The following is a 24984-nucleotide window of genomic DNA, read 5'->3' as shown; positions in this document are numbered from 1 at the left end:
ATACATAGATAGAACGGTATATAATCCTTAGCTATGAGTTGGCATGTTGACAGAAGCGCGGTTGCCGACTGCATCTTCTGCTCTCCATAGACTGGTCGTTGTCTATGAGGTATCATTAAAATTTGATGGAGTTTACAGATTTATGACACAAACCTTATTTTGAGTATAGAAGTTGATACCGCTGTTGCATGGTGTAATTAGAAAACCTTTTTCAGGAGATCAAATGTGCTTGTAATCATTTACCTTTTACCATAAAATCCTATGTCACCGAGGAAGCTTCCCTGAACCAAGCACAATGAACAGGTAAGATATAAAGAGTAAAGAAATGTCTAACCTTATTACCACTCCAGGCAAACATAGGCAGAGGGACAGGAATTGGGACGTTAATCCCAATTTGCCCAACGTTGACCTCAGTCTCAAAACGCCTTGCAGTAGCTCCGGATTGCGTGAAAATTGCTGCTCCGTTTCCATAACGGTTGTTGTTGATAATTTCAATTGCTTCATCCAAGGTATTGGCTTGCAGAACTACCAAGACCGGGCCAAAGATTTCCGTTCTAATTACAAAATAAGTAAAACCAAATTGAGCGAAGAGAAAGTTGTCGCACTGGTAGCATTTCATCGATGTGTCGCCTACAATAATTGTTGGACCCACAAAATTTCCATAGGGGTACAATTCTGGAGCCTTGAAGTTGCGACCATCAAGAATGATCTTACCGCCATCTGCTTCAGCTGAGGTTATGAGCTCAGTGACCCTGGCCTTAGCTCCAGGGGAAATGAGAGGTCCTCTATACCATCGTGTTAATGTTTTTCCTTTGTCATATAATGGCAGCTACTAACAGATCAGCGCCCTGTTCGAAACCGCCATTTACTTTGAGCAATTGGGCCCGTTCCACGAGTCCAGGCAACCAAGCAGAAGAGTCTCCTACGATCACCGCTACAAAATTTGTGAGACATCATAAGCCCTGGTACCCATAGCTAAACCTTACCGACAGAAATAGCCATACAGCGTTGTCCAGCAGCTTTGGGGAATTAGCTTTGGTACAAACAAACAGAAAATGATTCCTACCTCCAAAGGCTGCCCCCACGATCGAGTTAATTGCAAGATTCTTATTCGCTGTGAATTGGAAATGAGAAAATAATATCTAGCTTAGAAGATCTTTGGTGAACGAACCGTCTGGCATAAGAATGGCATGGTTTTTCGCTCCAAGGTTGGCCTAATGAACAAATTGGCAATATGCCAGAAACATCTGCAAGTAACACCTTACCTGAACTCGTTTACCGTTCAGGGTCCCCCTCTCGTATATGTGCTTTCCAGCGCGGTCGCCTCCTACAAAGCTGATCGCTTTGATAGCAGCATCGTCACATATAGAATTGACGGTAGGTACACCGCCATGGACAACATTCAAGACACCATCAGGAAGACCTGAACTTATTGTAAGATATTTAAACATATATATAGAGAAACCTTCACCGACCAGCACGTTGGCAAAGTTCTGCGATCATCATAGCTGCACCTGGATCACGTTCTGAAGGTTTCAAGATGAGAGTATTTCCGGTAACTGCAGCCATTGGTATAGTCCATAGAGGGATCATGCTTTAAAATTTGCATTAGTATTGTTCTATCAGGATCAATTATCCAACTAACGCAGGAAAATTAAACGGTGCAATGCTAGCACAAACACCCAATGGCACTCTCCTAACCTCGGTATCCATGTCTTTGCTGACTATCATTGTTATTCAGAAAGAACCATATCGGGAGCGTTGTTGGTTAAATTAACCTTCAATTTTATCACCAAGGAGCGTCGATGTTATTCCCGCTGCTGTTTCGACGACTTGCAAACCGCGGAGGATATCCCCATGAGCATCTATAAATAGACCGTTAATATTAGGAAGGATATTTATCTTAGCCTTGGAGAACCTGCTATGGTTTTGCCTTGCTCTAACACAATACTATTGGCAATGGCGTCCGAGTTTTGGCGGATCAAGTGTTGCAGCCTACGTGTGACCCCTGTATTAGTTTTCGGTGTTTTTTATAATGCGGGGAAGAATCAAGGAACATTGACGCACTCAAGAACGAATCTTTGACGTGAAATCACGCTTGTACGGCTCCATGTCTTGAAAGCCTGCGATGCAGCATCAACCGCAGCTTGAAATTCAGACTCGGTGGTTTGGGGAACGCGAGTAAGTAGCGTTTGAGTAGACTAATAGATACTCCTAGATATCAGCTGCACAAGAAAAGATGCACGGGACGAACTACAGTACCGGATCGTGGACATCAATCCACTCGCTACTTTTACTCTCTACAAACTCTCCGCCAATGAAGTTCTTGGTTGACCCACCCGTGGCGTTGGTGCCTTTCCAGTTAGCTGAGATCTGTTCGGCCTTGGGCAAAGCCACAGCACTTAGTGCTTTGAAACTGGCAGAGGAATGAAAGGATTTCGCCCGCAGAGGTCTGAGAAGAGGAATGCTGCGTATGGCCATGGTTGGGAATAATAAGATGGCTGGAAGCACGCTTAGGATGGTCCGGCGGCGACTGAGTTCATATAACGAGCCGGAACATGGGAAGGCAGTCGTGATCAGTCACGTGAATGACTGGAGGCGCTCTTGTGCCCAGAAGTCGCCCTTTGAAGTTTGAATTTAGCCAGTGGGAAGCGAAAATATTTCGGGTTCACTTTAAAAGTTCGAACTTCGAAAGGTCGAGGTCGACGGTTTGGTTTCTGTCCTATACTCTCTCACTGCTACGTGATTCTTGCTTTCTCTCGTTTACTGTGTGTTGTACATTTCCATTGCTCTTGATATTTCTACGCTTGCTGCTTGATCCATGAATCCCGAGGGCCACCATGCGATGAATGGTTATCGCCCTGATAATGTCGCGTCAACAAGTTCAGACGTCTACAACGATTTTGGTGCAATGCGTACGAATCAACATCATTTCTCCCCAAACCTTCAGCAGCAGCAATTACAGATGCCGCAATCAATGCAACACCATGGATCCCAGCACCAATGGCAAGATCTAATGATGCAAATGAACAATCCTCAGTTCAGTGGCAACGCTGCATCCCTTCAGAACCAACAACAGTTCAACACTGGCTCTTGGGCGAATCAGATGCCTCCCCCGCAAGCATTTCCAGGTGCCATGGCCATGTCGCTTAATGTGTTGCCCACACAGATTTTACAGGAAGCGATGGCAATGTCGAACCCCGTAGAAGCATCCGATGAGCCCACATTGCTCACAAAACTACTTAGCAGCGCGAGACGGCAGGAAAGCTACAAAGATGCTTTGAATAGTCTGCATGGGGTATTTATGTTATCCTAGGCTCTATTATTATATTCACTGACCGGATTGAATTAGAAAAATGGCCATTCTGCGAGTCTTTGGAAAGACTATTATCTTGACCATCGAGTTCGTCTAGATGCATGGATATCAATGTGCCTTCAGAAAGAAAAGGAGAAAGAAAAAGAAGGGTCTTCTTCCTTGAACGCTAACAAGCATTCTACACCTTCTGAACAAAAAAGACCATTGCCAACAGCCAGGAAACCTTCGCCTTCATCCTTCAGGCGGGAAGCGTCTCAAACTTCGTTTTCGCGTGTCTCCGTTCCAGTTCCGTCTAAACGCCCTAAAAAGAGGTCTAGTCAACATTCAACACCACCCATTGTTACAGATCAACCGCAACCAGGACGTCGAAATACTATTAACAGTCTCACGGCACCATCTCCGGTTTTTGGTGGACGCCTTCCTGCACCTAATGCTGAAATCAAGATACCCGAACCCCCGTCACGGTCACCTAGTCCGCCTACTAATGTTGTACCTCTTCGCGGGCGTGGCCACAAGTATACAAAAGAGGACCGAGAATTTTTTATCAAATTTGTCGGATGGAGTTTGAAAAAGGATCCATCACTAACGAGACTCGAAATATGTGAACGACTTGCAGAAAAGGCAATGATTTTCTCGCATAGTTCTACATTCTTGCTCATTTATCATACCACAGGCTTCTCATCATTCCGCCCAGTCGTGGGCCTCTCATTGGTCGAATAACCATGACGTACCTGATAAAATCTTAGCTGCTGCCAGAGGCGAAGAATACAAGTCAAGTTATTCCAGTTCAAATGAAGAACACGACATGAAGGTCACTGCGAAGCGTCGACCAAAATATAAGGATATTTCCACAAGCGAAGAAGAGTCAAATGAAGGTTCCGACGTCGCCGATCAGCACGACGAATCTGAAGACAATTCTGATGGAGAGGATTTGACACCACTGTTGCAGTACTCTGACAAGGAAATGGGGCAAAGGGGTGAACCATTCAACGACGCAGATCTCTATGTCACCGCAAAATACATTGCTGCATTTACCGACTGGGAAGCTGCAAGCTCTAAAGAACGATGGGACCCTTACCATGAGAAGGTAGCGTAGTATTACAAGCGCAAAGGATTTTGCTCGTTCTGATTTAGTGCTCTAGTATCCTCAAAGGTCTGCCAAATCATGGGGAGAATACTACCGCAGGAACGAACGTGGTGTGTCTCCGTTGGGAACATTTTATTTTATTGTAATTAACGACAACACACAGCTCTTATGAAACTGGTCAAGAGGCTTCGCAGTGAACGGGCTAAAGCTACTGCATCATCATTCCAGTGTGCTCGACCTACTCGGGCGCCGCCGAAAACTAAGCGCAAATATGATTATGATTCGAGCGAAGAATCATTCGTAAAACGCGGGAAGGCGGACTAAGTATGGCTGATAAGATTCAAGGGTTCATATTATATTATATATCCAAACCGTAGAATGTGGTGTAATTTCTTGGGGGTTTGACCTGTTTAAATTTCTTGTTCATGCCAGCCTTTGCTTCAAATCTCTGTATATTTTTGTATTGGAAACACCTATTCGTGCATTTCGTTTTTCTACGATTTTTCTGCTAGATAATGAGAATCACAGGAATCGTATCGCCCAGGAGTGACCTGCGCGACTTGTGGGTCGAATATTTAAATATATATTACCTCTGATCAATTCACGTGCGCTGCCGTCACCCCGTTAGGAGATCGATAAAGAGGCTAACCATAACAACGATTACGCCTGGGTTTGACACTCTTTCCACCACCAATTACAGCCATCTATCCACCAGAAATTACTACCAATGGATGAAGAATACGATGTACGTCGACATAAAAATTATAATGAAAGCAAAAGAGCCCTACCAACTTCAACCCCTAGGTGATCGTCTTGGGCACTGGTCTGACAGAATGTATCCTCTCAGGCCTTCTTTCCGTCGAAGGCAAGAAGGTCCTTCATATGGACAGAAACGACTATTACGGGGGAGACAGCGCGAGCTTGAACCTTACTCAGGTAATGTTCTTTTTAAGTGTAATGACTTCGCTCCATTGACGCGGATGGTTAGTTGTATCGCAAATTCCGTCCAAATCAAACACCTCCTACGGAACTCGGTCGTGACCGCGACTATGCCGTCGACCTCGTACCCAAGTTTATTATTGCTTCTGGTGAATTGACTAAGATCCTTGTCCACACGGATGTCACTCGATACCTCGAGTTCAAGCAGATTGCTGGAAGCTTTGTTTACCGAGATGGGAAGATATCGAAGGTGCCCAGTACCGAGATGGAGGCTGTTAGGAGCCCTTTGATGGGTCTGTTTGAAAAGAGACGAGCCAAAAAGTTCTTTGAATTTTTGCAAGGATGGAGGGATGCCGACCCTGCTACCCATCAAGGTGCATAGAGGGAATCAATATTTCTTTCCCCTTTTTTAACCAGTGAAATAGGTATCAACCTTGATAGAGACAGTATGAAAACTGTCTACGAGAAATTTGGACTTGAACCGGGAACTCAAGACTTCATTGGGCATGCTATGGCACTTTACCTGGATGACGAGTACGTACCACTCTTCGTAGTACGTTGACATGTGTGCTTACCCTCAATAGCTATATCACAAAACCTGCCCGTGCAACCTACGACCGTATCATTCTCTATACCTCCTCCATGGCTAGGTATGGGAAATCACCATACATCTATCCTCTGTACGGTCTTGGAGAGCTTCCCCAATCATTTGCCCGATTGAGTGCTATATATGGCGGTACCTACATGTTGGACAAGCCCATTGATGCCATTGTCACTGACGCCGATGGTAAATTTGTTGGCGTGACCAGCGGTGGTGAAACTGTAAAAGCCAAACAAGTCATTGGTGACCCCAGCTACTTTGGGGGCAATGGCGGTGATGGTGGCAAAGTAAGGGTTGTTGAAGAGGGCAAGGTTGTTAGAGCTATTTGCTTCCTCAAGCACCCAATCCCAGGGACGGAGGATTCCGACAGCTGTCAGATCATCATCCCGCAAAACCAAGTTGGACGTCGAAACGGTCAGAAGCTATCTTCATTTGTGTGTTACTGCTGCTGATGGTAATTTAGACATTTACATCGCAATGGTCTCCTCCACCCATAATGTTTGTGCTAAGGACATCTACGTCGCTATTGTCAGTACTATCGTAGAAACAGACAAACCAGAACTTGAGATCAGGCCCGGACTTGACTTACTCGGACCCATTTATGACAAGTAAGCCATATACCTTTGTATAGATTCTCAGTTAATTTTGATCTCTTTAGATTCGTCGATATCACCCCGTTATACACACCCACCAGCTCTGGACAAACTGATAACATTTTCATCACTCGTTCATACGATGCTACCTCCCATTTCGAGACTGTTGTTGAAGATGTTCAGGATGTATGGAAACGAGTAACTGGCTCAGACCTTGTCCTCAAGAAACGTGATGTTGAAGTACAAGGATAAACCATTTACGGCCAAGAGAACTGCGACGAATTTTTGTTTAATTTTACAACATACATGCATACCATTTTGCTGCTGCTCTTTGAAAGAAGATTAGACATGACACGATTTGAGAGTTTGTATGAAACAGTAGGTTCAAAGAAAGGCGATTTGCAAGGTTTCCTGCAAGTATCTACCCAGGTCGATCAACCTAAATGTTATACAAGATTGATCTTGTTGTATAACACAAACACTTTTCAACGTAGACATCATACTGTTTGCACAATTGGAGAGAAGATAATATAACCTTGTTCAATGTCCTTTTGTTGAATCCAGCTGAAAGTACTGCACATCAAACCCCACATTTTGGTTCATATCACATCAGAAAAATGCATCCATGTCGAATTCCGGAACATTAACATCATGTTTCGCAGACTTCATCAAGTTCCCAAGGCCCGCCTTACGCGCAAATAGATCACTTTCCTCTTGAATAGTTTCAATTGGAAGGGAATTCAACGAAGGTTCCTCGGTAGGCGATGCTTTGCGAGTGGGGGGTAGTGAAACTATATCCATGTCAATCAAAATGGATGCCCTGCGCTTTAACGCAGGGCCCAGAGGGAACAGGGGCGTAGGAAAGGCTATGGCCGGGTGATTGAGGGATTTTTCCTCGCGTGGCGGCGTTGATGGTCGAGCAAATGACCATGAGCTGACGAGGTCGAGAGCCAAAGCATGACATCCTAAAAACTCGTCATAATGCTGCCAATTAACGAGAAGGGAAACAAAACTCACCCATCCGACAAAAGACGCGCGCCATCTGCAACACAAAATTAAATTCCGCTCGACCAGATATCTCACTAGTTCCTTTAGCAGCTTGAAGTGTTTTTGATCTCAGCTGAGAAAACAAAAGCGCCAGTCCTGGGTCGTCGTAATGAGGTTCCCCGATCTCGGTGACATGAACATTAAAAGCCGAAGCGATATCTTGCAAAGGAGTCTAAAAAGTAAATAAATAAAAAAAACATGAAATACGATCAGGCATTGGTCTCACCAAGAGTATCCGGACAGACAAATCACGGCGGTGCAATATCCAAAAAGCCCAACTACCAAGCCATCGGTTCCCAGATGCGAAGGCGATCGGAAGCACAGTATTAGTGATTATTTCCTTTAGTATTGGGCCCTCTGTTCCCTGCTCCACTATACGAGCAAGAGCGATGGCGAGCTGGAAATCGCCGAGTTGTTTAAGGCAAACATTTACTGCACCCTTTAAAGAGCCACCTAACAGGAAAAACGCTGCTGCATACTCTGGAGTCGTAATATATAAGTACTTAAATTGGTTGGCAAAAAACTTGATGGCCAACCGAAACGTTGCTTGCTGAGCAAAGCAAATGCATTCTTTTGCGCTGCTGTCCGCCAGCGCTCTTGAGAAAAATCGTTACTGAGGAATTTTAGCATGGCATTTTGCTCTTTATGCCATGCAGCTTGTCTCCAAAGTCCATGGACGAGTTTATACTTTCCCAGTGCGAAATACAACAAGGAGCACGTAGTTGGATCCCGGTTCTCGCCTACCATGTATTCATTTCGAGCAACAGCTTCGATGTGAGACTTCTAATCATGATAAAGATGGTTAGTTTCCCATTGAGTTTCATAAAATTCCACCCACAAAGGTTTCGCCAGAGTTCATCCATAGAGCAATTCCTAGAGCACGTGTGTCCGACCAAGTCATCTTACCATTGCAAGACGCAATGGATGCCTCAAGGAGAAGTTCCTGGCTTTCACTATGGAAAGCCCAAACCATATCCCTGTAACGCAGACGTTCGCGACGTGCCGATTTACTGGATCGATCTGCTCCAGTTTCTTGGCTGGATGCTCTACGATTGATGATGTAAAAGGACCTCATAGAAATGAGGTAGCGAAGTCCATTTGAATCCAGAGCACGGCGTTGTTCGTCAATCTAGTGAGTAAGTGCTAGACGCTTGAATATGGCCTGAAGAAGTAAATAATAAAAATACCTCCAACGTTGTTTGTATTAGGACGATTAGATGTGCTTGTTCATTTGCAGAAAGATTGGGCAAAGGACGAGATTCAAGCTTTTCGATCAAGCGGGTGATTAGCGGTCGAGAGAAGTAGATATCACTACAGTTGGTAGAACATCAATGAGAATATTATAAACCAAAAGTTATCTCACTCACTCGTCGATAGGCAGTGAAGTATCGTCAAAAAGTTGATTGTACCGCCTTTTATTCACGAGCTGCGTGAATTGAATATATGTTTGGTATAGCTGTGTTATTGTTTAAGCACTCACAATTTGAGTTCGATTATTTTTCTTCAAAAACCTATCAACCGGAAGGTGAGGAAGCGCAGTAGTCCGACCATCAGATATACCGGGAATTAGGAAACGAGCTAGGTTAACGATTACATCCTTCACCAGTTCAGTTTTATCTGAAAGACGATTCAATATATGCGAAAATAAAATAATGATGACCTACCCCATATCAAGCATTGCAGCATCATTTGGGGATGATAATCATCCAAGGGCCCATTTTGGCGAGCAACGTACTCAAATAAACTCTCTTCCCCGAAAGTTGGAAGATCTTTCGTTGGAGGTGGCTCGCTGTAAAGGTACATCTGTTGTCCAGCTGCAATTAAAAACGACCCATGCGCTAGCCAAATCGAATCGCTAATGGGATATGGGGTAAGCCTATCACAACGATGAGCAATACGTTTTCAGAAATAACTTCAAGGCTACCCTGTAATGTCGATTGTTCTACACAGGGCCCATCCAGGATCTGGCACTTCGGAGAAATAAGTCATTCTTTGTTGGCAGAGAATATCAACTCGATGCTCATATCCGACTGCCAAAATAGATTGCTTGTCTGGAGTAGAGCTCCAATCCAAGTCAAGGATGAGTTCTCTATGCAGTGAGTCACGCGTAAATCAGACATTATTCAGCCACAATGAAAGAGGAGCACCTGTAATTTTTGCAGTATTCTAGGCCAGACGCAAACTCTGATTCAGTTGAGTCCCATATAGTCAGCTCATCTCCTGATTCACTACCAACAACTGTGGAAATGCGTGTTTGTTAAAATAAAAAATCCAGGGATCGAACCAAAGAGAGGCTCACTGAGAACTGTTTTCTTGGCAGAGCTGCACCTAACTTTTCGAAATCCTGTCCTGCCGGTGCGCACTTTCCCAGTACACCTCCAGCTACCATCAGCAGTGATCTCAGGTACCCAAAAGGCAATTTCACCGTCCTCGGAAATACTGAGCAATACATCATGACCAGCCCAATCTTGCGTGTGACCCCACGCCATTGGATCTACAGGCAAAATAAATTTTGGGGTGTGTGCAAGAGGGAGTTGTTGCCGGCCAATGACAGACAAGCTGGGAAGGCCGGTAACTTCAAATTGGATAATGGTGAAATCTGTGGTGACGCCAATTATAAACTCGTAGAGAGATGGTGACGGAATGGTGAACAGTGACTCCAAGCTAGGGACCAGAATGGTTTGGGGAGGTGATGAGTGCAAGATCAGGGAGCAACTACTCTTTGTATAGGTGACGAACTGTTTTCCTGAGAAGGATGAATATATTGATGGACTACACATGTTATTGCAGCATACCATGAGCCAGAACGACCACAAAATCTGCTTGATCCCATGTATTGGCCCGAACAAGCTTTGTACCGCGTTCATGAATCTGCCATGCTTCTCCGCGGCCACCTGAACGAAGAGCACCAACACCTCTGCCTTCTGGAGTACGAATAAATCGTATGATCTCACATTCCTCTTCAGCTATGCGCTCTAAACACGATGACTTTATTTTCAATCCTTGCGATCGAGCATCGAAGAAGGTGAGCGGTGATAAATCCAACGACATGAGCGGCGGAGTTGTGATCATTGTTAGAAGACTTGGATCAGGATTAGGAAGAACATATAAATATGTAGGCGGAGTTGAGAAAATCGAAGGTTGAGATTGCTGTAGTGTGAAATGTTGCAGGAGGGTTGGCGGTCGCCGGTCTATATTCTAACAGGGGAGTAATTAAAAGGGCACTAGCGGCTGTAATGAAAACTCACCGCCACCCCAGTAACAACTATGGATCCATCAGTAAGGATTCTGAGGAATAGGTCCCAACCGTCGTCTTTAATTTCTTTAATCCTTTTCTTGTGTGCCTCGTCGACTTGCGCTGAATCAAGTAGAACATAGTCAAGGACCTTCTCGGTCGCCCTACGGTCTAGCCAGAACACAGAAGATTCCGAGGACTTTAATTGATTGACAACATGTAAGGGCAAGGACGCGTAGATGTCAAGTGAAGCGTGTAGTTGTAGATAGTCGGGGGCATCTAAGACAGGAAAAAATATACGCAATGTCGCATCTGATGTAACAGAGTAGAGGATAAAATCATCACTACAGATACTTCAGTCATGAAAAATGCCATTCAACCAAATTAAATCAAACGCACCGACTTGTGGCCTGAGAACGTCTCCATGATATTTTCAAGACGGGGAGTGGATGAGGAATTATTTGAGTCTGGAGACCGGAAGTGGTAGAATACAGGCGGACAGAGTTATCTTTCTGATCGAGGTATTCAGTCAAAGGAATATTGGAAAACCATCTCCACTGAATGAATCACACACTTTAGATGCAGTTGCAATATACATCAATGAAGGCGCAAAATTCAGTAGAATGGGTGTAGGTGTTCTATATCATTACTAAAAGTCAACACATTTACAACCATGAGGTAAGCCCACGAACCCGACTGTCCACTTCTTGGACCAAGTTGGAAGTTCATTTTCTAACACCAGAGTGTATATAGATAATTGTTTCTCACAACCAACAGCGAGCAGTCCTAGCAAACGTCAGAACGCGTCAGCATTCAAAGCGGCGGATGTACCAGCTTTATTGTCGAGCGTCATGACATTATGGCCTTCGGGAAGTACAAGTGTGGAGTGTATACGCCACGTTCCTTCTTGGATATCAGAGAGAGACCAAGCGGCAAGCTTTGATTTCATTGACGCGACAATCTACAAGATTATTCGATGAGCCAGTTCAAGGGTCGCACCAAAACAAACGCACAAGCTTCATGCCAGAGTCAACGGATAAGCAGGATATCTTCTCTCCGCAGTGCCTCAACCCCGGGAATGCCTCCCAAAAGGCAAGAACGCGAACTAGAGCGAGCGTATGGGCATTTAGAATGATAACTGCATCTGCAGAGGGGTAGAGCTACAGGCCAGGGCCATGAGCACAACTGGGATGATGAAACGAACAAGTCTCACAAGGAAAGCGTCTCGTCCGCGCACAAGGTATTGGACACCTTCCGCAGGGTACCCCGTAAGAGTCTGGTGGATCCCGAGCATATCATGAGGAGAACTAAGGGACTTGGTACCAACTTGGTACGTACACCGGAATGGAATGAACACTTCAAGTATATCACGTGGGATCATGTCATAAGGTTCCTGGCAATGGACCTCGTTCGTTTCCCCAATGCCGCCGCGCAGCTAATTGCAACTACATCGTCTGTCTCGTTTCCACCATGCTCTTAGCAGCCTGTTTGCCGCTGGCGTTGCTGGCGTCTATACAGTCTACAATTGCCTTGCCTTCTCAAGAACCATGGAAATTCATTGCGCCGTTTTCCATGACTCTGGTTGATGCCTTGGGTGCAGATCCCGACTATAGTTCTTTGTTACGATTGCTTCAGCGTGCTCGCCTCATCCCTACATTGAACAGGCTCAACGGAACTACATTATTTGCCCCAACAAACGATGCTATCAAGAGGCATTCGTTAACCAACCCTTTGTGGTCTGATGTACTTCAAAACGGCGAGCATTTCGTCCCCGACAACATCCAGGAACAGCTAAGGCAGCAACTTCTTTATCACTTGCTTAATGAAACGCTTGCGGCGCTTCCAACAGACGAAAAGGTTACTCAGTACAAGACGTTACTTTACCCCAGAAAGCCCGTGGATCCACCTTCCCGAGAACCTCCCCCACATCCACCATGGTTGCCCATCCCTGGAGGCACACTTGGTGGTGAGCCGCAGAGACTCCGCCTAGCCTCGCATCAAGATAGTGCAAATATTGGTGTTGATGCCTTTGGAAAGAATGGAGCAAAGATTGTGAAAGGAGTCCAAGACGCAGGCAATGGTATCCTGTTGGGGATTGCAGAAGTATTAGAACCACCACCGGACTTAGGTGTGCATTCATTGTTATCTGAGATGACTGAAATGTAACTCGTTGTGTACCAGCCACTGTTATCTCACAACATCCATCTATATCTTATTTTCAGAAGATTGCCACCTCCGAAATTTTACGGCGGCTCAACGCGACGTCTGAAATGACCCTATTTCTTCCGCTAGACAACGCATGGGATGCATTTCACCCAGTTGAACGGATGTATCTGGAAAGCGAATTCGCTTCAGAGGACTTGAATCGTATATTGGATATGCATGCCGTCGTGAATGATCATGTCATTTGGTCCGACTCCTTTGAGTCCTCTCGAACCTGTACGTGATACTACTGCCCCCTCAATTTTCTTAACCATTACCAATCTTTTGACAGTGACAACTATCAAGGGTACAACATTAGACATCGTGAACACTCCAGAAGGGGTCAAAATTCAAGATGCCATGTTGATAGAGCCAGACATTTACGCGTCGAATGGGGTTTTGCACCTCGTGTCAGCTCTTCTATTCCCTCCAGAAATCCTTAAGCTGACCCCCGAGAAATATCTACTGGCTCTTAATTGCAAGAAATTTGTGTCCCTTCTCCATTCGGTTGATCTTGTTGGCTTGATCAACGACACGGATTCAAAATATACCATCCTGGCTCCAAGTGATGATATCATATCGATCTTCGACGACCCTGAATTCCCAGAACCAGGTTCAGAGGAGTTGAAGCGACTACTACAGTATCACTTTATCCCAGGAAAGTGGACAACCAATAAGTTGAAGAACGGAAGCCTTCTGGAAACAGCGCTTGAGGAACCGGGCCTGAATGGTGGCCGCCAAGTCATGTCCATTGAAGTTCATTCCGACGACAAGAAGAAATCCGGAGAAAAAGTTATAAGGTTTGGTGGGGCTGGCATTATAGGAGATCCTGGTAAGTCTTCATTGTTCATCACAGAGCTCTGAGCTGACAGCCATCAGTGGAAATATATGATACAATGGTTTACTTCGTGTCGCGTCCTTTAATTCCACCGCCGGATGCCTTGCAAGCAGCATTACCATCTTTGAGCCTTTCTTCTTTCCTGGCAGCTATATTTTCGACGTCAAAGGCGGAGATATTGAGGAAAGCCCCTACTACATCCCTCCTAATCCCTCGCAATGAGGCATTCACTCGTCTCGGCCTGTTGGTTAGCGCACATCTTTTGGCCCCTTCTTCAAAAGAAGACCTTGAAAGTGTTATTATGCATCACGCCTTGAACTCCGTGCAATATTCACGGCAACTTGTCAACGGATCCCAACACAGTTTTGCCACCCTAGAGGGATCGGATGTCAAAATTGACCGAGAGTCAGACGGTACACCTGTTATTAGTTCCAGCGGAGGATGGACAGGTCTTCGGGCTCAAATTTACCCCCAGGATTTGCTCACGCAAACTGGTGTTGTGCATGAATTATCGGATATTATGATTCCTCGGTCGGTCAAGTTAACTATAGGAAAGCTCGTGAAGGCCGCAAAGGGAAGCACAATGGCCACTTTAGTTAACAAAGCCGGATTTGAGTGGATCTTGAACGGTACTGCACCTCCAGAAGGCTCTCCTTGGTCGGACGACCAGTACATCGACGTTGGTTGGACATTGTTATGTCCTACTGATGATGCTTTTAAACAGTACAACCTCACTCAGTTATATTCGGACATTGAGGGCCTGAAAAAAATTGTCACCCAGCATCTTATCCCAACGCCGTCGATAAAGAATGATTTACTTGATTCTGATTCACGTTTATTTATCAATCACAACCAACCCCTCGATTTTGATGACGCAACGTACTCTACGCTTCACTCAGCTGCATCCGCATATGGAGATATCGTTTTCCAGAAGAGAACTGACACCAATGATTATGTTGTCGGGATCAAGGGTGCTCGTGGCACTGATGGCAAGGCCGACTCTGCGCATGTTCAGGCTTGGGGACGATCTACGACTGGCACCGGTACTGGTGGTGTCATACAAATTGACCGGTTGTTGATTCCTTACCAGCCGTCATGGTGGTACGAATACTGGGCTCCTTCGGTTGTAGGCGGCTTAGGTGTAGTGGCTATATGTACGTTCTTCTACGGAGTGAGGCTGGTGTGGAGGCGAGATACAACGGAAGCGACCTATGAACCAGTGGGAGGGTTTGGGCGCGATGATGATTCATAGAAATAATTTGCAGCATAGAACGTGTTTTCCATTGGTCCTAGACGACACCTGTAATTTTTAACTCTCAACGGTAATCTACTAATACTTATGTACGAATATATGAATTTCTTGTGGGCATAACTTGCGCTGAGGAGTTTGATCGGGCATAATACATGTGAAAACAGGAGATAGTCCGGTCCGCTAGTCATGTATACCGAGAACGTTAAGACAAGCCATCTTTCGGTTGCCCGCTCGATATCAGTCTCTTCACCTGCATCAGACCCACCCCATACCCCCGGCGCATCCCAAAAAATGGTATGTGCGTCCTCGCAACTACCGAGAATAAACGTTGAGCTCGGAAGTAGAGTAGCGAAGCACCATCTCCAGACGAGAGCCGTGTATCGGCGGCCGAATCCGTAAAGTCATTCATCGCAGGAGGGTTTGGAGGTGTTGCTGCGGTTTGTGTTGGTCCGTGACATCCTCACATTGTTGCCTCATACACTGACCATATACAGGTCACCCATTTGACCTGACGAAGACAAGACTCCAGACCGCTGCCCCTGGAGCATACACCGGAGCCATTGATGTAGTCAAGAAGACTCTAGCTAAGGATGGTATTGCAGGGTTTGTCATTGACAATATAGAAGCATTGACTTGACGCTGATGGGCTTCTCGCTCGCAGCATGTACCGTGGTATGGTGCCCCCGTTGTTGGGTGTTACGCCCATCTTCGCTGTATCTTTTTGGGTACATTTTCATAGATTTATGCTAATCCAGGCCACCTGATCTCATTTGGATCTTCAGGCATATGACGCGTCGAAGCAGTTAATTTTCGCGCTTACACCAAATCGGACCTCCGAATCCCTATCCATTGCTGAGCTCGCGACAGCTGGTTTCCTGTCTGCTGTTCCTACCACATTAGTTACTGCACCAGTGGAACGTGCCAAAGTCCTATTGCAGGTAGGTAGACTGCTTCTTTGGAACATTACGCGTGACCTCATCAAGTTTATCACCAGGTCCAAGGTCAAGCAGGCTCACAAACCAAATATTCAGGTGTCACCGATGTTCTGAAGCATCTGTACAAAGAAGGAGGCATAAAAAGTATTTTCCGCGGTACAGGAGCCACGCTTGCTCGGGACGGTCCTGGAAGTGCTGCGTATGTTTCGCTTCCATTAATATTCGTGAGCTAACCTTGAATATAGATACTTTGCAGCATACGAAATTACTAAAAAAGCGTTGACTCCAGCTGGGTCCTCCCCATCGGAGCTTAATTTAGGTGCTATTATCGTTGCTGGAGGAACTGCAGGTGTGGCCATGTGGGCTTTGGCAATTCCTCCGGATGTAAGCTTCGCATATTGTTTTGGTATTCAGTCAACTGAATCTACGTATAATTAGGTCTTGAAATCAAGAATACAGTCTGCTCCAACAGGGACTTACTCCGGCTTAATGGACTGTGCTCGCAAGACGATCGCACAGGATGGTGTCCGTGCCCTCTGGAAAGGGTTCGGACCAGCCATGGCTCGAGTAAGTGTTCATTCGTGATCCTGTTGTTTCTTTCGGTCGCTAATATTTTATAACCCCTAGGCTTTCCCTGCAAATGCTGCTACTTTTGTGAGTTTCCCCTCGCGATAATGACGCCCTTTAATCTGACCTGCCGTTGTTAGCTCGGTGTCGAAGCGTCTAGAAAGCTTATGGATGGTTTCTTCTGACCAAACGAACGATGAACTTCTCTTAATTGAAAGCTTGTAGCAATAATAAGTAATATTACTTAGGGATCAGGGTTCTACTCACTTCGAGGAACTACATACCGTACAAATCTGGAAGTTAAAGCAAAAAAGCGAGGCCAGAATATGTTGCCTTGCTAGCTAGATATTACAATAAAAATGATAGATCATTTCGATCATCTAAAATATGCAAACATTCCGAAAATTTTTACTTCCAACTAGAAGGTATTTTCAAAACAACAGCGCCCCAGTCCGAGAGCCTACCCTCTTCCCAGTCTTCCACATATGACAAACCGGCACTTCCCCGACGTCCCTCTTCGATCTTGAGCCTTTTCTCAGCGTCACACCAAAATAAAACCCATTCACCCATGCGTACATGACCGCTACTGCGTTCAAAATACCACTTGTTGACGGGATTGTTGGATCGACTCCGCCAAACAAGGTCTCGACCCTCTCCGATACCGCCCTTTCCTCCGTTAGGATTGGCGGAGAAGGGATGTCCAAGTCCATATGACTCATCGTGCAAAGCGACCCATAGGAAGTCCACAGTACCATCTCCTTGATGGCTTGGGAGGACAGCAAATTTGTCGAGGTATGATATCGGTTTCAAGCCGTTAAGAGATGGTTCGTTTGTTACAATCGCAGCACCAACATAATCTCCAGCTACGATGACAAAATCTAGGGCCTTCTCTAATCGACCGTAGAAAGCCTTCTGATCCAGCTTACGGCCGAAAGATTGTTCTAATAGTGTAGTCATCTTCGCCTTGTCGAGGTCTTTTAGTGTGCGGAGAACCTGAATCGGAACACCACGCCTCAAAAGGGTGGGTGTGTGAGGTGTCAATTTTCGATTTCCCTGCAGAAGAGCATGAGGGAGACTTGAGCTGACGGCTGGCTTGTTCGTAATAAGGTTACCGATCAGTGAACTAGGTGATTTATGAGACACCATGATGGCAGAGGATGAAGCTGGCATGTAATTAAGACATTGACGGGCTAGAGAAAGATTTGAAAGAGCAGATGGGTTCATATGGAGCCACTGATCGTTGAAAGTATCATGAATATGTTGGTACTCCGAGGTGAGGTTGATGAGTAGGTGAGGGTATCCTGAGCGTGCGTAGGATGGTACGCCGCCGTTTCTGTCGATGATCATGAGGCGCAGTGGTGTTAGGTCCACCTCGCCAGAGAATTTGACCTGGCCATCCTCAATAGGCGAACTATTGGAGAGATTGCTGGCCTCCACCATTCCACGAGCTAGGCCCGCAATGACATCATTTGCGTCGACACGAACAGAGCGACAGAAAGAATCAAGAGCAAAGGGTGCGATAACCGGAATTTCACCAGCACTGAGAGCAGAACGGATCGGTATGAGGTCGGAAGGTATAGTATGCGTTTCTGGAGGGTCCAAGTCGATTTCCGAGGCGTCTTCTGGTTTGGGACCAAGCCTAACAACTGCGCCTACGACTGGCCGTGCACGGGAGCCTTGGCTTTCGAGGTTGGTAACAATGCGCATGGTGTCATCGATTATGGACGACCGTTCGTCCTGATCGCCTCGTGGTCGTTCCTCGTTTTCGACAACAATAACACTGACAAGGCCGAGCTTTTCTAGGTAGACCAGACCACGACATATACTGTCCAGCTGCTTGTCTGAGAAAGGGCCTTGGATTTTCACGAGGGCCGTACGCCGATAGACGGGATTGAGGATCGAAGCGATGACTGGGCTCGGGGTAGGACTGTCCAGAAGGGGTGCAACTGAGGGAGATGTAGATACAGATGGATCTACTGGTGTATTATGCGAAGATACTTTTGTCGCTGAAGAAGGAGTTGGTTGAGACTGAGGACGGAGACCAAACGATGCAAGGTATGATCGAGCATCTCTCAGGGATGGGTTTGTGCGCAATATTGATAAGATAAAATCCTGGAAAGGATGTCAACAAGCGAAATGAGCAGACAAGATTACACGTTACATTCTCTGCCCTGGGTAGATCGTCATGGGGCTCTGACGGTGCAGACCTGGAGCCACGGACAGTCTAGGGGTAAAAAGATGAGTCAATGAGGGCGAGGAAGGAGAGAAAGGGACATGCAGCATAAAAGGCCCTAAAGGTGTGAGGGCGACGAGCTCTGAGGGCGCTGGCGACGCACGACGAAGGCGGAGTACTGTGGGGAATCATGGAGAGAGATGGGGGAACATGGAGGAAGTGGGCAGTTTTATGGGAGGACGGACAGAGGCAGAGCAGAGAATTGAGCATTTCTTATTTGTTTTATCTGATAAGATAATATATACTACCGATCACATCCGATCTGCTGCCTCTCTCATCCAGCCAGTCTTGCTTCCTACCGAATTAATCGCTATTGGTTCCAACCTGCTTCTTGTCCGCCCAGACGCTCCAACCTCATGTTTTGCTCATCTGACAATTCATTTCTCTACATCTGCGACTTATAGGCTATTGGGTCGATATCACAAATCCCGCATCTACCTTTCCCCATCTTTCACATGCGGTTTGCCCCCTTTCGTCTCATGTCAGAAAATCCCTCTTAGAACACTAATATCCGGTATTCTCTGCACTCTGGCTGTGCATGTAGGAACCACCCCGCAGTCAGTACCGAGTCATTTTTGATCATCTGGCAGACTCACGTCAACTACAATGATATTATCCTCACTGCACAACGCTGTGCAGTGCGTGTGAGCATCTTCCAGGACAAGCGTTTGCGTTCTGAACGGAAGACTTGTTGTTATTTCGTCTTCAAATGGATTGTTCTTTTCCATGACAGTCGGTGATAGATTGATGCCTTTGGGCGCTTCTGTATCGGAATGACTCGCCTTGGCGTCTTTCTCCAGCGCTAATCGGTTGAAGTCATATAGGCGCACCGAATAGCCAGGCTGTCCTTCCGATACCGGTTCCGATATCACGAAATTGGTCCCAGATACATAGCATACCCAAATCTCAGAAGGGTTCACGTTGGGAAATAGCATCCTCGTCTTCTCTGGACCCCAATCGGACCAAACAAAAGTACTGTCCATTATACTAGACTGGACATGTAAATTGATAGTTGAAAGCAAATGCGAGGATGGTATAAAATGCAGGATGCATCGAGGCGCTCCATTTATGACCAGCCAAAGACTGACGGTCAACAGAAAATCTGTAGTGTCACCGGCGAAGGGAACCGTTGAATCGATTGGAGCAGCTGTACTTGGGTCGGAACGAATTTCAATGTTGCTGCAGAACACTCCGAGATGCAATTCTGGATACTCGAATGCATAAACGTGTTGGACTTCCTGGAGATCATGTCGATCACAGGGCTCCTCTGTGAAGTTGATGGCTTCCATGTGTGGGCTACCAAATATGTCTATTACTGAAAATAGCACCCAATCTTTAGACAATAAAGAGAAGGACACAATATCGTCACTGTAGATGTCCTAAGAATCAATGAGTAACGGCGCTGGTAGCAGAAAAAACTTTCTGAATGCTTACCATTAATGCGACACCCTTTTTCCATTCCCATATTACAATTTCATTCTCACCTGCGGAGGAGGGATCGAATAAGATAGCAAGCAAGTTTTGAAATATCTGAATAGTGTAGGTGACAAAGATGTCTCTGATTTCTTGAGAGAGATGTAAAGTGCTCTGAGCAGCATGTGGATGCGGCTTGCCAGTCGACAACGATCGCAGATGAACACGATATTCAAGGGCAGAGTCTGGAAGCGACCTAGTAATTCTTAAATTAAATTCACATGTTGCTAAGTTTCCTCACGAAAGCTCACCAATCGGGACTCTCGATCAGCACAAGAAGGTCTTGAGACGGATCCATGGCAAAATCACGAACGAGCATTCCAAAATCTGGACCTAGAGTCCAAGTTCTGATATCTATGGATCGCAAGTCGGAAGGTAATTGATGGAAAACAAGAGCTCCATCAGGTTTGCTTTGAGCTAGGACCCCACCGAATAACTCCCATAGCCCACCACCTTCCATTGGAATCTTGACTTCCCTGCTCCAGATAAGTTTATTCCAAGCAAATCGATGTTTTTTCATTAACTCCAAGCGCTGGGAAGACGATATTCCAGATGCTTGTCCGCTGATTTGTTTTGCGACAGCAAGCTCGATGATATATTGCAGAGAGGCTGTTCTCAAAATCAAGCTTTGGAAAAGAGTGCATACCTACTGACAACGCATTAGTAAACGAATATATTTGGATGAGGAGTACGTACCTGCATGCACTTTAGCAGGGTCAAGTAGTCTAATTTCTCAAGGATAGCCGTATACAACTCGGTTGGTAACATCGATTGTTTTCAACACCAGGAATGCCGCAATTCTTCGAGTTCAAATTTCAGTCAAAGAAAATGACCACTTGAGCATTTCTTGTTAAACCTTTGAAAATAATAAATATTCTTTTTGAGTAAGGGCTTGAAAGGTTAGTCTCTGGAAAAAATAGAAGCACTGACTGCCACTAGTAGAGAATGTAATTTCAATTTCAAGTGACGATGGCTCCTAATCCCTTCTTGACCCCGTGACAGACTCTTTTGAAACCATGAGCTGATTCTTGTCCTCGTTTGATACCTGATAGACTTTCGTTTTGTCTGCAGACTGGAAGATACTTCTTCAATTCCCTCCATTTTGTCGTTGTTTATTGTGACCATATACTGAATCGAAGGGGATTTTAATATCGCACTGTTACTTGGACAATGTCCGCCTTGCCATCAACGAAACCGCAGGCTAAAGGAAGTAAGGTGAGTGTGTTGTCGCGTTTCGCGGCCACTATACTCACAAACTGCTCGCGATCGCCAGCTCTTTCAGCAGGACATCGTAGCGAAAATTTCGGATCCCGACTACTATGGCATAGTTTTGGTGGGCATTATATCCTGTCAATTAATGATTACGGTCTCAGTGAATATTCTCACAGCGGTGTTGGCACGATAATGAAGATTTTCCTCCACCTCCTGTAGCTGATCCAATGATGCGACCTTTATCATACGGCGAAGTTGGTGTCACTTTCATATCTCATGACAGAGAGAGGGAGATACTTCCTGAATCCCAACTTCGCCTAGTAGATCGTACCCTTCAGCCTGGCGATTACTGCAAACGCTCCTTTGATGACGTCCGAGCTGGGGTAGTCACCGAGATGAAGGTCAAAGGAAAGATCAAGCATGCTATAAATGCACAAAAAATAGGCAGATCATTTACTACATCCGATTTGGTGGACAAAACGAATGCAGAAGTTGGGGATTACGTCGTTTACGATGATTGGGTTGGCCAGGTATGCTGTCTATCTCACTTCGATTTTACAGATTATTGACAGTAATCAAGGTCATTGAGGTTTGAAATCCGACAGATTCCTGCAGATCTAGTGTTTATCACCACTCTTAGGTATTCAGTCAGTATCTCGTCCAACGTCCTTCCGGGGCCATTTTTCAATTACCTGAAATGGGATCGCGGTTTGCTGTTGGGGAATCCGGTACTGTTCGTCGTATATGTATCTTGTTGATTTAATTTTTTCTTATATCTTGCCTTTCATACACAGAATATTGTCAGCAATATCTCGGAAGAAAAGGATAATGGTGGGAAGGATATTGTGATAGCTCTGTATCACAGCGTTTATGTCGTTGCATGGCTCGCTCTAAACCAGTCTGTAAAGATATGTTCCTCTGCTGCCATTGCGATCCATGCTAACATGTACATAGCTCGATCCATCTGTTAGTGCATCTAAAAAGCGGCCTCAACGCTTTTGGTTCGGGGAAGACATTGGTAAATTGACTCTAATTCGAGGCCGCTCCGACCTGGAGATGCGTGTTGGTGATCGTGTCCAACCCAAGGATCTCACGGACATACCTGTGTCAGAGCACGGTCCAGCTCCAAAGGTTGGCCAAGGTCGCCTTGTAACCACTTGTGTGGTCACCGAAACTTTGACAGAAGTTACCGTACTATGGCAAAATGGAATAACGGAAGTTGTAAAGTCAGTTGATCTTATACCATATATCAACCCCGACGAATATGATTGTTGGTAGGTCCATCTACAACATACATGCGTTCTCTTTCTTACAATACTACAGGCCCGGAGATTACGTTTTGTGGAAAAACGAGGAGACCATCCATCCCGCTGTTGTACAATCTGTCAATGCGAAGGAGAGGACTGCCCTGGTTCTTTTACCGGAGAGCGGCGCAGTTGAATTGGTTCCATTGCTGGAATTGGACGCACATGGCACCTCGGAGCATGCTGGCAACGATCCACATACTGAAGTTTTTGGCGTCCGTCGCGGTGATTTTGTCTTTGTACATGCACCTGGTACAACAAATGGACTGCAAAAACCCAGAGTGCCGCGAATCGGCGAAGTGGAAGCTTGGGTTCGAGAAGACCCGTTCGATTATGCGGGATGGAGACAAGAATTATGCGATATTGGGCTAGAAATCGCTCCTAAACGGGAACAAACCACTTGTGGTCATGGATCCATGCAACGGCCGGTGAAACACGACGGAAAGTTGCTTTGGTGCGGCGAAGTGACTGGTGTACGTGAAATCAGTTCGTTTCTGGCCAGTTATTGTAAAGCTGATGGTGCGCGTCTTGAATTTTGCAAACCAGCTAAATTTGGATGGTACTGTACAGGTTACCCATCCTGATTCAAGCATTCAGGTATATCCGTTGGATCGATTGACAAAACTTTATGACGGCATCGAACAACTGGAAGACGACGTTTGGGACGAAGGTTCCGACGGAGAACATTCTTACACTGACGAAGAAGAGTGGGCGATGAACGAGGATGTTGAATGGGATAATGCAATGGATACTCGCGTTTCAGATGATGAGGATGACGCCATCCAAGTGGACGAAGAGCTACGGTCGCCTGAACACGGCATGCCAGGAGACGATGAAGAAATAAGCCCGAATGTGTCGCACAATATGGGCCCTGTGGCAGAAGCCATTTTTCAGAACCCTGATTTGTCCACCGAAGGGCAAACTGCCGATAATCACATCGATGATATCTCGGATGGGATTCAATGGAAGCGTTTCGAAATTCTGCCTTCCGCACCCTCTGATCATCATTTCTACTCAACACCCCCTACTCAAGTTTCACGCGCCTTTCTTAGTCGCCTTTCTCGGGAATACCGAGTTCTGCGCAGCAGCCTTCCAGGCAAATATAACCAATCTTTTTATAAACTTTTCTCCTTCATTTATGTTTTTATCTCTCTAGATTCTATTGTGGTCAGAGCGTATGAAGATCGGACCGATCTACTTAGGTGTCTTATTATCGGGCCCGAAAATACACCCTACGAAGACGCCCCCTTCGTCATAGATTGGCTCTTGGATTCCAATTTCCCCCAGGGCCCTCCTGTAGCACATTTTCACAGTTGGACTAATGGCAACGGTCGAGGTGAGAAATCTAGGGCATCTAATATTATCACAAATCTGACTGAGACATAATTTTCACAGTGAATCCGTAAGTCTATCCATACTTCATATATGTTTATACCGTTGTGGTGAACTCTAATTTTGATTAGTAACTTGTACGAGGAAGGAAAAGTCTGCCTATCGATCCTCGGAACGTGGAGCGGGGACAAGGACGAAATTTGGAGCGCTGCACGCTCCTCCTTGTTGCAAACCTTTGTTTCTATTCAAGGCCTGGTTCTCGTTAAGGAGCCGTACGTTTCTATACTTTCGACACTGGTCATAGCTTACAATGCGTCTTCCAGATGGTTTTGTGAGCCGGCATTTGACAAGTTGAGGGGAACAGAAGAGGGAACAGTTAATAGGTCTGCTCTTTCAATTTCCGCCAAGTTCGTTTCTAAATATGTTCGATAGCCGACTTTACAGCGAGAAAGCTTATGTTTTATCCCGTGCATTTGTTCGACGTGCACTAGAGATCCCACCTGGGGGATTGGAGCCAGAAATACGAACTTTCTATTTCAAGGAGAAACGTTTAGCCAAAGTTCTCAAAGATGCTGAAAGACTTATCCAAAAAAGTCGAGCAAGCCAGGAAGTTTTGCCTGCTGAACAAGATGTTGCCGTCCCGCGCTTATCAGCAGGGGGTATCATTTCTTTGGAAAGGACATTGGTCAAATTGCGCTCTTTTCTTCTGTCGGGAATATAACATGTTCAACGCATCCTTCTTTCTGAGTCATTTGTAATTAACATTCCACATGATGGGGCACGTAACTCCAAACTAGATATAATAGTTAAATAGAATG

At 45.6% G+C, this 24984-nt stretch overlaps 8 protein-coding genes across 8 annotated transcripts; 5 read left to right on the top strand and 3 right to left on the bottom strand.

Moving 5' to 3' along the window:
• Nucleotides 1–27: 27 nt before the first annotated feature.
• JR316_0000667 (putative methylmalonate-semialdehyde dehydrogenase [acylating], mitochondrial) lies at nt 28–2481 on the bottom strand (the record flags this gene model as incomplete). Its single annotated transcript, XM_047886481.1, has 16 exons — nt 28–102; nt 154–181; nt 244–281; nt 335–554; nt 606–785; nt 838–934; nt 987–1019; nt 1067–1114; nt 1172–1214; nt 1266–1423; nt 1476–1594; nt 1646–1724; nt 1779–1865; nt 1919–1995; nt 2068–2201; nt 2263–2481. The coding sequence occupies 16 exons, from the start codon at nt 2479–2481 to the stop codon at nt 28–30; spliced, it is 1635 nt and encodes a 544-aa protein (XP_047754227.1).
• Nucleotides 2482–2821: 340 nt separating this feature from the next.
• Nucleotides 2822–4727, top strand: JR316_0000666 (uncharacterized protein; the record flags this gene model as incomplete). The annotated part of the gene is made up of 5 exons (XM_047886480.1): nt 2822–3298; nt 3353–3937; nt 3990–4403; nt 4459–4513; nt 4567–4727. The coding sequence occupies 5 exons, from the start codon at nt 2822–2824 to the stop codon at nt 4725–4727; spliced, it is 1692 nt and encodes a 563-aa protein (XP_047754226.1).
• Nucleotides 4728–5130: 403 nt separating this feature from the next.
• Nucleotides 5131–6788, top strand: JR316_0000665 (Rab GDP dissociation inhibitor alpha; the record flags this gene model as incomplete). Its single annotated transcript, XM_047886479.1, has 7 exons — nt 5131–5148; nt 5208–5339; nt 5392–5716; nt 5768–5876; nt 5927–6357; nt 6407–6551; nt 6602–6788. 7 exons carry the CDS (start codon nt 5131–5133, stop codon nt 6786–6788), a joined length of 1347 nt encoding a protein of 448 aa, XP_047754225.1.
• A 357-nt stretch (nt 6789–7145) lies between these two features.
• JR316_0000664 (Regulator of V-ATPase in vacuolar membrane protein 1) lies at nt 7146–12112 on the bottom strand (the record flags this gene model as incomplete). Its single annotated transcript, XM_047886478.1, has 20 exons — nt 7146–7501; nt 7554–7755; nt 7810–8063; nt 8120–8366; nt 8422–8712; nt 8771–8894; nt 8951–9009; nt 9064–9200; nt 9248–9459; nt 9508–9672; nt 9731–9821; nt 9883–10329; nt 10379–10781; nt 10832–11162; nt 11218–11330; nt 11393–11456; nt 11511–11604; nt 11650–11779; nt 11832–11978; nt 12032–12112. The coding sequence occupies 20 exons, from the start codon at nt 12110–12112 to the stop codon at nt 7146–7148; spliced, it is 3948 nt and encodes a 1315-aa protein (XP_047754224.1).
• Nucleotides 12113–12288: 176 nt separating this feature from the next.
• On the top strand, nt 12289–15110 carry JR316_0000663 (FAS1 domain-containing protein fsc1; the record flags this gene model as incomplete). Its single annotated transcript, XM_047886477.1, has 4 exons — nt 12289–12946; nt 13000–13257; nt 13313–13852; nt 14008–15110. 4 exons carry the CDS (start codon nt 12289–12291, stop codon nt 15108–15110), a joined length of 2559 nt encoding a protein of 852 aa, XP_047754223.1.
• A 186-nt stretch (nt 15111–15296) lies between these two features.
• Nucleotides 15297–16797, top strand: JR316_0000662 (Mitochondrial carnitine/acylcarnitine carrier protein; the record flags this gene model as incomplete). Its single annotated transcript, XM_047886476.1, has 10 exons — nt 15297–15404; nt 15455–15557; nt 15605–15713; nt 15772–15835; nt 15893–16048; nt 16105–16244; nt 16291–16429; nt 16484–16612; nt 16673–16699; nt 16753–16797. The coding sequence occupies 10 exons, from the start codon at nt 15297–15299 to the stop codon at nt 16795–16797; spliced, it is 1020 nt and encodes a 339-aa protein (XP_047754222.1).
• Nucleotides 16798–17020: 223 nt separating this feature from the next.
• On the bottom strand, nt 17021–21086 carry JR316_0000661 (Amino-acid acetyltransferase, mitochondrial; the record flags this gene model as incomplete). Its single annotated transcript, XM_047886475.1, has 5 exons — nt 17021–18724; nt 19442–20224; nt 20280–20514; nt 20570–20964; nt 21015–21086. The coding sequence occupies 5 exons, from the start codon at nt 21084–21086 to the stop codon at nt 17021–17023; spliced, it is 3189 nt and encodes a 1062-aa protein (XP_047754221.1).
• Nucleotides 21087–21488: 402 nt separating this feature from the next.
• On the top strand, nt 21489–24887 carry JR316_0000660 (putative ubiquitin-conjugating enzyme E2 23; the record flags this gene model as incomplete). The annotated part of the gene is made up of 12 exons (XM_047886474.1): nt 21489–21533; nt 21592–21651; nt 21707–22060; nt 22171–22263; nt 22325–22432; nt 22485–22756; nt 22854–23307; nt 23381–24170; nt 24230–24236; nt 24298–24438; nt 24490–24549; nt 24599–24887. The coding sequence occupies 12 exons, from the start codon at nt 21489–21491 to the stop codon at nt 24885–24887; spliced, it is 2673 nt and encodes an 890-aa protein (XP_047754220.1).
• Between the last annotated feature and the right edge of the window lie 97 nt (nt 24888–24984).

The sequence above is a fragment of the Psilocybe cubensis genome, chromosome 1 (genome assembly GCF_017499595.1).
Source record: "Psilocybe cubensis strain MGC-MH-2018 chromosome 1, whole genome shotgun sequence".
Taxonomy (NCBI): domain Eukaryota; kingdom Fungi; phylum Basidiomycota; class Agaricomycetes; order Agaricales; family Agrocybaceae; genus Psilocybe; species Psilocybe cubensis.
This window is presented reverse-complemented; position numbering and strand designations above follow the sequence as displayed.